At 42.0% G+C, this 12,440-nt stretch overlaps 2 protein-coding genes across 9 annotated transcripts in view; both read right to left on the reverse strand.

The window, feature by feature from the left end:
• The window catches only part of CADM1 (cell adhesion molecule 1), a 384,950-nt gene that overhangs the window by 293,913 nt on the left and 78,597 nt on the right, over nt 1-12,440 (reverse strand). The window lies entirely within an intron of this gene.
• The window catches only part of LOC126061178 (keratin-associated protein 4-7-like), a 48,995-nt gene continuing 40,773 nt past the window's right edge, over nt 4,219-12,440 (reverse strand). Inside the window, exons 2-5 of one of the 5 annotated variants that reach the window (XM_049857513.1) lie at nt 12,178-12,207; nt 12,000-12,029; nt 10,952-11,851; nt 4,219-10,921 (exon numbers count right to left, since the gene is read on the reverse strand). In XM_049857513.1, the coding sequence (XP_049713470.1) occupies nt 10,798-10,921; nt 10,952-11,851; nt 12,000-12,029; nt 12,178-12,207 (1,084 nt within the window). In that variant the 3' untranslated portion in view covers nt 4,219-10,797. Of the gene's footprint in view, nt 11,881-11,910; nt 12,030-12,177; nt 12,208-12,440 lie in introns of those variants that run through there. The other 4 variants (XM_049857512.1, XM_049857517.1, XM_049857516.1 and 1 more) reach the window with 4 other exon arrangements.

Here is a 12,440-nt window from a genome sequence, read left to right on the forward strand (position 1 = left end):
CTACAAAGATCTTTAAAGCTAGATGTTTAGAGACCCTGACAGTCTTTGTTTACTTCAGATGTACCTCAAAACTTCATTTTTTACTTTGAAAGCCTTTCTTCGCACAATGTATTTCAAAAATAAATTCTATCAACGTTAAATCACATCTTGAATTATAAACCCATCAAGCTCAGGGAATTAGTCTTAAACTGCCAACATCAAAGCAACGGAGCCCTGCCTTTAGTGAAAACCACCTACCTGATTTAGAGCTCTGTCCGTTGCATTCAGAATCATGCTAAGCAGAAAACAAAGAGGTTATCACATCTCAGTAATTAATATGAGTAAACATGGTGGGTTTGGGTAAACATGAGCTGAGCTAACTAAAGCAATTACTTGGAATTTTAGTACTATTATCTCCACATTTCATGTTTTGTCTTTTTTGAATGGAAAGCAGAGATTAAAATGAACACCTCAGGACCAGAGATTTGGTCATTTCATTCCAAAGTTACTGTCCACCTATGCAGCACAGCTGACAGCTAATTTAATACTCTTCTCCAGATAAAATTAATTATTCCGACCTCAGTTTATGAAGAATAAAAGACTCCCTAGTATTTTAACTCAGTTTTGATATGAGAAAAATCATTTAAATTTTTTCTGGATTAAACTCAGCAGGGAAGGTAGGAGGCAGCTAATGCTTATTTCTGATGGTATCTTTACATGTTGCTGACATTGCTGCAAACATTTTGCTTTGATGTTACCTCAGGGCTTGGGTCTCCTTTTTGGAGCCACAACTGAGTACTTCCACCACCTTAATTATATTAAAAGTAGCAGGAGGGGTAAGAACTGCAATTTCCTTTTTCAAAGACAGAAAAAAAGTACCAGGAAATTAGGAAATAAGTTGACAATTACTATAAACAAATATACAAAGTTTAATCTTGAAGCAAAATAAGGATTTATCGCATGTTATCTGATGTATCTATGTGAAACGACCTCACATGGCCTCTCCCTTATCCTTGGACCATCCTTTTTCCTCACAGCCTATCCAACCCATCACCAAGCTTATAGATTTTATCTCCTAATTACTTCTCGGGAACCCTGGTGGCGTAGTGGCTACGTGCAATGGCTGCTGACCAAGAGGTCGGCAGTTTGAATCCGCCAGGTACTCCTTGGAAACTCTGTGGTGCAGTTCTACTCTGTCCTATAGGGTTGCTATGAGTTGGAATCCACTCGAAGGCAGTGGGTTTTTTTAGTTTAGGTACTTCTCAGCACCACCCACTTCTCTTCCCCTCTCCCTCACCACTCCCCTACGTAAGTCACTGCCACCTCTTGTCCAGTCAAGGGCAGTAACCTCCTAACTGTCTGTAACTATCTGCATCCACTCATGCTCCTCCACATTGTGGCCACAATGATCTTTTCCAACAATGACTATGTTCATGTTACCCCCTCATTACCTACTTAAAATCCTTCAGAGGTTCCCCATTACTCTTAGAATTAAGGCCCACATCCTCCACACAGCCGGCTGGGCCCTGCACAGTCTGGCCCCTATTCACCTCTCTAATCTCCTCTCTTAAAACTCTGCATTCCAACCACAGTGGCCTTCTTTCAGGTCCTTGAATACACCTTGTTTCCCCTCATCATGCTGTTCCCTTTGCCTGGAAAGCTCTTCCTACACTTTTTAACCTGGTTAACTCACACTAATCTTGGTTTATTTCCTCTTGATCTCTCAGGCCTAGAGCAGTGTCTGGCACTCAGTCAATACTAACTAAGAGGGTAGCTATGAGTTCAACGGGAACAGGTAAAGGGATGAATGAGTGAGAAGCTGAAGAAATGTATGCATCAACAAGTTGGAAAAAATGGACTCAGGGTTTTTCCAAATACTATGATCCTATGATTAAAATTAAATTAAAAAAAAAATTTTTTTTTTTCAGGTTACAATTCAATCAACACTTCCTGGGTGAAGGCTTCTCTGACCTTCCTGACCAGATTTCATGCTCTTAGTGGATGATTTCAGCGCACTATAGATTTCTCTTCATGACACTTATATTGCTTTATAATTATACATATGTGTGATTATTTGGTCAATGCCTGGTTCCACCACATCACTGTAAGGAGCAAGAGGGCAGGAGCCAAGCTCACTATTGTCCTCCTAGCACCTAGCTCGTATTTAATGAAAATGTCTTGAATTAAGGTATCTATGCATTATAAATGGAGCCCTGGTAGCACAGTGGATCTACAGCTGCTAACCAAAAGGTCGGCAGTTTGAATCCATCAACTGTTCCTTGGAAACCCTATGGGGCAGTTCTACTACTCTGTTCTGTAGGGTCACTTTTAGTTGGAATCAGATTTTGTGCATTATAATTATCCACTCAGGATCTGTCTTCCTGAGTGGGCTGTGGGATCAGAGATTCTGCCTTTTTTTCCTCTTGGCATCCTCAGTATCTAGCCTAGGGCCTGGCACATGGTAGATCAATAATTATTTAATGAATACCTGAGAATAATTAACAGATTTTTTTTGTTTTTGTTTTTTTAAATATAAAAAGCAGTAGCTTTCCACAGAAGTCCATCTCTAGGAATAATTAAGAATTCCAGTATTTGTCTTGCTCAGGAGAATCAATTACCCAAACTTCACGCAGTGCTGTTTTATGAGAAGAGATCTGTTGGAATAAGTAAGGTGGCTCTGATAGCCGACGGGTATTACACATAGACCTACTTAAAACTGCTCCCTTTAGACAAATGCAACATGCATAGCTCACACATGACAAACTAAAATCTGTCCACCCAAATTTTTATTTAAATAGCAGCTTCGCTGTTCAGAAAGAAATTAACTCCTGTGTACTTCTGAGATTTTGACTTCTTCCCTTAGATCCACATAGCATAGTCATTCAAATAGTCAAGTCCTAGCTTCCTGGTCAAAACCAGATGAACAAAAAGGATGTTAGTATGCGCTTTAATATCTTTCCAGATCATGGTTACCAAACTCCAACTTGTCAAGGTCCTTTTAACAGATTTGGTAAGTCTAACAGAGGTATCCAAATAATGCAGCCAGATGCCTGCTCCGGTGTTTTGGAGGGACAGACACCATGCCATCATATATACTAGGACACTTTATCTGTTTACTGCTGTACAGCAGCTTTTCTTCTTCTGCAAAACTATGTAGATAATATTTCAACAATAACCACACATCTCTCCCTGTGGTATAGACACATACAAAATGCATTAGGAAAAATGCCAATAACTGAAATGCTTTTCTCACTAGCTCTATTCAAGTGAGTGTCTCACAGGTGCCACAGAAGTGCACAGCTTTCTGAATCTGGTTCCAAAAGGAGCTCAAAGTCAATAAGCCTCCTCAGCTATCATTCAGCATGACTAAATCACTCCAAGGGCAAGCCTTTCTGAATTATGTGACCATTTCTTTCGCAGAGTTTTTGCTGAAAACGGCACGCCATAAACCAATTTAATTCAAGGTAACCCATGCCGCTGCATGAAAAGGAGCCCAAGAAATGAACAGAAGGAAGAAAACACCGACGTTTCAAGATACAGGGGCTTCTCAATCACACACAGAAATGAGCACAAATTAACACACCAAGAAGGTTCCCAGGACCTATAGAGTACTGTTGCAAATATAATCCCGACTTCCCCCTATCAGAATAAACCTGTCATTATGTTGAACTCTTTGCCTTTTAAAGTGGTATAGCTAAGGAGATTCTTTGCTGAAGAGAACTGTGCTGTGCACACATGTTGGCTGGTTCAATGTTGTTCAGAGGACATTCTAAGATGCTTTTTATGTTGTTCTCTTATGAACCGTGGACAGGAGGACAAGGGAATTCTCCACCCAGAAAATGCTCTATTATTTTAATAGGATTACATTTTAGATTGACAATGTTTAAAATAGCCCCCTGAATTTATGAGCCTGGCAGCACTTCAAATAAGTAATTTTAATGCTAAGATCTGTTAAGTTTAAGTGAATGACTGGCAATGAGTGAAAAAATCTCCTCTAGCTTTCTAAAACACAACACTTTGGCTATCAAATGAGAGTTCATGAACTCAGTAGTAAAGACCTTCACATTGGGTTCTCCATGTCTATGATTTGCCACATTTTTAAATATATGAATTTCTCTGAACTTTTATTTTTATTACTCCTCTTTGGTTTCCAAAAGCATATTCCAGTTTGACGAGACACAGGTTATTGCAAAGTTCAACTGAACCTCTGACAAAGGTATCATTTTCTTTAGTCCCTAATGCCTGATCATTTCTTCCCTCATCCCCCTACCCCTCCCCGTTGCCACAGACAAATCAATAATACGGATAGAACTACCACACACACGGCGCTAGGCTAAATACTGTAAATCAGCCAAGTGACTTGCATTTCGCTTCCCTGACGGCTGACCTAGTCACAGATCATAGGCTGGAATCCAGGCACCGCTATTTACTACTTTATCTTCAGCAAGGCTCTTAGCCTCTACGCCTGGTGTCTGCATCTATAAAATGGGGGTGAGAATAGTTCTTACCTCAGAGAAATCTTGTAAGGATTAAATGAGATAACCTGTGTATAGCGCTTAACACAGTGTTGACTGGCAGCAAGCACTCAGCAAGTACTCCGTTACTTGGTCACTATTGGCACTTACTGTTTTTGCTTCAACTCTCCCTTCCTGGCTTCAAGCCTCTGAATTCCTATTGAAGTCCCTGTTTAAAATGGAATAAGCTACCTTCCTTCAGAGAGTTTTTTTTTTTTTTCCTTTAAAATTGAGTTCTGATTAGAGTATCAGTTCTCTGAGGATTATTATGAAATGTGTCACTATCTCACATAGTTGTCACCAAATTAAATTATAATATGGCAAATCTTAAAATGAACTAATAGCTCAGGTAGGGAAACATAAACAGTAAAGGGTCTGGAGCAGGGTTTGGAAAACTACGGCCTGAGGGCCAAATCCAGCAAGGGAGGTAAGGATGGTTTTTACATTTTTTTCCCTTAAGCACTATGTTCTATTATTTACCTCTAACATGGCCTTTACCACACCTTGTAATGACCCGGTTTTTATAGTTTTAAATGGTGGGAAAATAAATGAAAAGAAGAATAATATTTCAGGATATGTGAAAATTATAAGACATACATGTTTCAGTGTCCATAATAAGTTTTACTGAGGTACAACCAGTTTATGTATTGACCAGGAGTGTTTTTGAGCCACAACTGCAGAGTGTAGTAGTTGTGACAGAGACCATATGGCCCACAAAGCCTGAAATATTTACTACCCGGGCCTTTACAAAAAAAGTCTGCTTATCGAATGGTCGAAACTTAAGAAACTTATAAAACTCCTGGAAACTATGCATGGCGCTACTTGAGTATCACTACAAAAACACCCTGTAACAGGGCTTAGCCTACCCTATACTGTGGTTATACTGGCCCTTGAAAAAGATAACTATTTTATCCTTCACCTTACTCACCAAGGCACTCCACCTCATTAAATAGATTAGCAAAAATTACATATATATATATACATATACACATACCCATACATATACATATACATATACATATATATAAACCCTGGTGGCATAGTGGATATATATATCCCTGGTGGCGCAGTGGTTGAGAGCTATGGCTGCTAACCAAAAGGTCAGCAGTTGGGATCTGCCAGGCACTCCTTGGAAACCCCATGGGGTTTGGTGTACATGTATACCTAACACAAATATTCAGTTCACGTGCATCATATGCAAAGGGGCAACGGTGTCTCACATTCTTTTAATTTTTTTCTTTCTAATTCTGAAATCCTTTATAGATTTTAAATTTTTATAGATGGTTTTCCAAAAGTATCCCTGGAAACACAATTCACCTTCTTGAGCTTCTTTGCTCATTTGCTCTTATATAATAATTGTACCTCTGATACTCAACCTCTACCCGATTTGTTGGGTTTTCTTTTGAGGGAGCCCACCCGGCATTCTCTTCTTGAGTGATTCTGTGTCTCAAGTTTCTCTGCCATGGACTTAGCTGAGGCAGTAACAATGACAATTAATGTAATTGGTTAGCTCTGTCCTGTGAGTCCAAGTCGAACTTCATTCTCAGTGGACCCAGTTAGCTTCTCTGTTCCAGGATTTGGAAATTTATGCATTTCGATATGAGAAGGGCCAAGTAAGAGAACGAGGAAAGCTTCAAGCAAATTCATCCTCCTTTGAACCCCAAAGGTATGGAAGCAGTGCCTTTATGTCAAATGACTTGGTCATAAAGTTTCCTTTGAGGGAAGAACTTGGAAGTATTTCCTCTCACTTCTATCATACAGACTAGAATGCAAGAGTACTGTCCTTAATTTTTGGCAGAAAAAAAAAAAAAGCCCTCTCTCAGTGGTCAGAAAACAAACTGAAGGGCAGTTACAAAAGGTACCTGAGTCTGATTTGAACTTGGTTCTCTTCACTTTACTCCTATCAGCTTCAATGCTTTGAATAGTATTGACAATGAAGATGTGAAAGAAGAGTAAGATCCAAGTAATTCTTCTTGTGAGCAAGATGTCTGTTGGAGAAACCTGCTGAGCAGCACCAAGAACTGAATATACTAATATGTCACAAAAATCAACAGAACAATAAGTTTTAAGAAAACTCACATCTTTGTATGAAATGTTTCTTCCCACTTTGAGATATTTTTACTACAAAATATAAATGGTAAGAAATGCAAGACCCACCCCAGAGGTGGAATGGAGAATTTTATCACATTATTGAATACCTAATTCTGAGCTTGTTTGATCTTTTCATGGTCTGAGAAGGAAAAGGTATTTCTTTTTTCCTGTTTTGAGGGGCGGGGAAGAAGGCTGGTCTCAGAAAGATAAGACTTAAGACCAAGTCTCCCTGGACTTAAGAAACGACACAAATAACACTTCCAGACTGAATGGCCAAAAACTGCCTGCTGTTTCTGATTTTTTTCTGAATATTTCTACAAAAACAAAGCAACACAGGCAGAAGTTTTCTGCAGTAGAGAATCCTGTCCTCATCTTAGACAAAAGATACAAGTAAACAGCAGTTTCATGAAAGTAGAAGAGACAAACAGGTACATACCAAAGCAACGGGCAGGTCAACACCCCTGAATTTCTCTTTCATCACAAAATGTTTAACTCTCAAATCCTAATCAGAAATTAAAACTCCAAAGTTGGCTTACAGAAGAACTTAAGAACATGTTTCCTGCTCGCTTGCTTTCCTTCCAGACCATTATCTTACCACAGATTTTATTTGTTACTGTAAAAATGATACCTGTAACTAGAAGTTACAACATAGACTTTACATCCAACTCATTATCAGGGTGGAGAAAAGGGGAGCCTTGGGGGAGGGGGGGTTTCTATTTTCAATCGAAAGATTTAATCAAGAAAGGAAAACAAAACAAGAGGGTCTCAGCTAACAATACACAGCTTTAAGGCTCCACATGAAGGAAAAGAAAACGACAGGGGCATTGTGAAATGCCTGATTGCTGAGTGAATGTATTTTAGCATACTAGTTGTCATAGCAAGTCAGTGGGATTTGAAAGCACACTTCTGTTTTGACATCTGGCCCATAACAAAATTACTATTGGTCTGTTGTGAGCTCCCAGCAAAACAGTATAACCTAGACTCAGAACAAAGAATCACCTTCTAAGTGACAGGCAATAATCATCCTGTATTTGTGCCTTTGGTCCAAAATCACATCTTGGCTGGTGTTCTGTTTGGTCCACTTTGGAGTGAGCTTCCTATTCTTGCCTCGGGATGCGCAGACCTTTATTCCAAAATGAATTTTACCAGTACAGGATTAACTCTGCCTTTCAGTAGCCTGGTGGCAGCAGCAGTATAATGCTGACATCTACCTTGAGCACACACTTCAGTTTGCTGCTGATTCTGGAAACTGACAGGACAAGCATTATTTTCCAACAGATGTTCTACAGGCAGTGGAAGGAAACGATGAAACAAATCAGACAGTCAGAACTGTTCGTGGAGGTTTGGGAGGGATGGAAAAAAAAAGAAAAACAAACCATGGGCCTGATGTCCGATTTATTTTTACAGCTCCAAAAAAATGTATATCTAAGTGCTACTCACAAATGACACAGCTTTCACCAAAGCGGCCATTTAGAATTTTTAGTGGGCTATATTTTTCAGTGGTACTAGAAACTATTAGAGAGCCTAGATTAACATAAAGTGGTTTGTTCCAAAGAACCAAGCTCCTTTTGCAGCAATGCTTAGCTGAAGATTGACCATTTGTCGTCCAGACTGGAAACTAACCACCTCATTTCAGACCTTGGCCATATGCATCCCCAAATATATCACTGCCTCCTTTCCAGAACAAAGCTGTGTTAACCGAGAAGGTATTTGATGGTCTCTTTTGTCCGCATCAGTCAAAAGAAGACAAACAATATAGATCAAGTGTATCTGCACTCCAGACTGCATTGATTTGTTGCATGTGTGGTTAAATCCCGTCAAGCAGCCTTAAAGGTGAAGCATTATTGTCAGAGAACCCACTCTGGGAGGAGGGCAACGAGTCAGCTCAGTGTGTCTTCTACCTGCCACGCAGAGCAGTTGTAATACTTTCTCTCTGAACAAAAAGAACTTTTCAAACGTGCAATGGGATGAGCCCTCAACACTACTTCCAACAAGGGACTCTTCAAACCAAAGCCGTTGCCCTGGAGTCGATTCCGGCTCATGGCGACCCTATAGGACAGAGTAGCACTGCTCCGGAGGGCTTCCGAGGCTGTAATCTTTATGGAAGCAGACTGCCACATCTTTCTCCCGCAGAGCAGCGGGTGGGTTTGAACCGCCGACTTTTTGGTTAGCAGCTGAGCATTTAGCCACTTTGCCACCAAGACTCCTAAGGAACGCTCAGGGAGGTGATTTTATAAGTGAAGGCTAACCAGACGTTCATTTCTACGAAAGAGAAAATTGGCCAAGAGTTAGTAAACGGATAAGATGGAGGGAAACATTAAGTGCATAAGGAATTCTTATTTCTAAAGGTTAGGCGCCATGACATTTTAACAAGAACCTAGATAGGCACCCATCTCAGGTGGTTTAATATAACTTTGACTGCAGGAAAGAGGTGGACTACATAGCCAACCCTACATTAAACCAAAAAAAAAAAAAAAAAAAAACACCCGAAACCCACGGCCATCACGTTGATACTAACTCATGGCGACCCCTGTGTTACAGAGTAGAACTTCCCCATTGGGTTTTCTTGGCTATAATCTTTACAGAAGCAGGTCGTAAGGTCTTTCTTCCAAAGAGTGGCTGGATGGGTTAGATCCGCCAACCTTTAGGCTAATTGTTGCTGTTGTTAGGTGCCGCTGAGTCAATTCTGACTCACAGCAACCCCATGTGAGAGCAGAACTGTTCCACAGAGTCATAAGGCTGTAATCTTTACAGGAACAGGTTACCAGGTCTTTCTCCCAGGGAGCAGCTGGGTGGGTTCGAACCACCAACTTTTTGGTTAGCAGCCAAGCACATAACCATTGCGCGACCAGAGTTCTTTTTCAGGCTAATAATTGGGTGCAAACCATTTGTGCCAAACTCTATCTTAGGAACTGTTTTATTACTTGGAACATCTTTTCTTTCTAATTCTTCTACACTGCCCTTGTTGGCCTGTGAATCACTGATTTGTGTGGATTAATACACTGAAGTGCTGCACATTTCTATTTGAGGCCTCAAAGGGATGTGGTCTGCTGAGAGGCTACAGCTTAAAAGGAGCAATTATTTAACTAATGTTTTGCAGAGATGTCTACATGCTGACCTAAGCAATATTAAAGTCATATGATTATTATGCAAAGTCATGAATGTACACCCATTTCAGAGTTATCTAAGGGAAACTGTCAGTTCAACTTCAGTGACAAAGCACAGTCAAGTGGTGTTTTGAGAGAAAGAATCCATAACACTCCAGTACCACAGAAGGTCTTTTAATAATATCTGCACTGAGAACATGAACCATTGCTCATTGTTTCTGGTTTACTTCTTCCCATTAAAACACTGGAGTTGGGTTCAGAATTTCTAAAGTAAATCAGACTTTTAATACATTCTGTTATGCCTTTCTTATATGCTAGTAAATTAAAAAAAAAAAAACTATTTCCTGAATTAACAGCTCCACAAATACAGCTCCACAGTGGCAGAGACCAGAGAGTATTGCAAACATTTTAGATGGATTTGCCAAGAAAGCCCTGATCTCAAATATTCTAGCCCTCCACACTCATAAATCACCCAATGTCCTGGTATTCCCACTAGACTCAAAGCTCTTGGGGCCAGGGAAATTCCCACTAGACTCAAAGCTCTTGGGGTCAAGGATCCTATCTGTCTTGTTCACCATTATTTCCCAACACCTAGCATCATGCCTGTCACCCAATAGGTGCTCAATAAATATTTGCTGAAATCTTGAGTGAGAAAATCAATCAAGTACAAAGAAAGAGTAAGTATAGCCTCCACCCAGGGAAATCGCAAGTAATTTAATAAATGCCACAGGATCCTTTATCACTTCAGAGACGTGAAGCTGTTGTCTCCTCACATGCAAGCAGCCCAGTGCTGACTGCACAGAGACAGTGAATAGTTTGGAGAAAACACCACTGAATCCAAGGAGTGCAGCAGGAGGTTCAATGAGACCAGGAGGGCATCTGAATAATGATCTGACTGGCCCTGGTTCTTGAGGCTTTCCTTTAGAGCTTCTGGGAAAACTGAATAGTCAGTGGCCTTTTTGACTTTCATTCTTCGGGTATAGCAAAGTCCAGTTTAATTCAGGATTTTAGCAAACACCAATCGGATAACATTCTGTTGTAAGCCATTAGGCTTTCATTGGCTACTTTTCAGAAGTAAATTGCCAAGCCTTTCTTCCTAGGCTGTCTTAGTCTGGAAGCTCCACTGAAATCTGTCCACTGTCGGTAACCCTGCTGCTATTTAAAATACTGATGGCACAGCTTCCAGCATCCCAACAACAGGTAGGCCACCACACTATGACAAACGGACAGGTAGGCCACCACACTATGACAAACTGACAGGTAGGCCACCACACTATGACAAACCGACAGACAGGCCACCACACTATGACAAACCGACAGACAGGCCACCACACTATGACAAACCGACAGACAGGCCACCACACTATGACAAACCGACAGACAGGCCACCACACTATGACAAACCGACAGACAGGCCACCACACTATGACAAACCGACAGACAGGCCACCACACTATGACAAACCGACAGACAGGCCACCACACTATGACAAACCGACAGACAGGCCACCACACTATGACAAACCGACAGACAGGCCACCACACTATGACAAACCGACAGACAGGCCACCACACTATGACAAACCGACAGACAGGCCACCACACTATGACAAACCGACAGACAGGCCACCACGCTATGACAAACCGACAGACAGGCCACCACGCTATGACAAACCGACAGACAGGCCACCACGCTATGACAAACCGACAGACAGGCCACCACGCTATGACAAACCGACAGACAGGCCACCACGCTATGACAAACCGACAGACAGGCCACCACGCTATGACAAACCGACAGACAGGCCACCACGCTATGACAAACCGACAGACAGGCCACCACGCTATGACAAACCGACAGACAGGCCACCACGCTATGACAAACCGACAGACAGGCCACCACGCTATGACAAACCGACAGACAGGCCACCACGCTATGACAAACCGACAGACAGGCCACCACGCTATGACAAACCGACAGACAGGCCACCACGCTATGACAAACCGACAGACAGGCCACCACGCTATGACAAACCGACAGACAGGCCACCACGCTATGACAAACCGACAGACAGGCCACCACGCTATGACAAACCGACAGACAGGCCACCACGCTATGACAAACCGACAGGTAGGCCACCACGCTATGACAAACCGACAGGTAGGCCACCACGCTATGACAACTGACAGGTAGGCCACCACGCTATGACAAACCGACAGGTAGGCCACCACGCTATGACCAACCGACAGGTAGGCCACCATGCTATGACAAACCGACAGGTAGGCCACCACGCTATGACAACTGACAGGTACGCCACCACGCTATGACAAACTGACAGGTAGGCCACCACGCTATGACAAACCGACAGACAGGCCACCACACTATGACAAACCGACAGACAGGCCACCACACTATGACAAACTGACAGACAGGCCACCACACTATGACAACTGACAGACAGGCCACCACACTATCACAACTGACAGGTACGCCACCACGCTATGACAAACTGACAGGTAGGCCACCACGCTATGACAACTGACAGGCCACCGCACTATGACAAACTGACAGGTAGGCCACCACACTATGACAACTGACAGGCAGGCCACCACACTATGACAAACTGACAGGCAGGCCACCACACTATGACAAACTGACAGGTAGGCCACCACACTATGACAAACTGACAGGCAGGCCACCACACTATGACAAACTGACAGGTAGGCCACCACACTATGACAACTGACAG

Source organism: Elephas maximus, chromosome 17, assembly GCF_024166365.1.
Source record: "Elephas maximus indicus isolate mEleMax1 chromosome 17, mEleMax1 primary haplotype, whole genome shotgun sequence".
Classification (NCBI taxonomy): Eukaryota; Metazoa; Chordata; class Mammalia; order Proboscidea; family Elephantidae; genus Elephas; species Elephas maximus.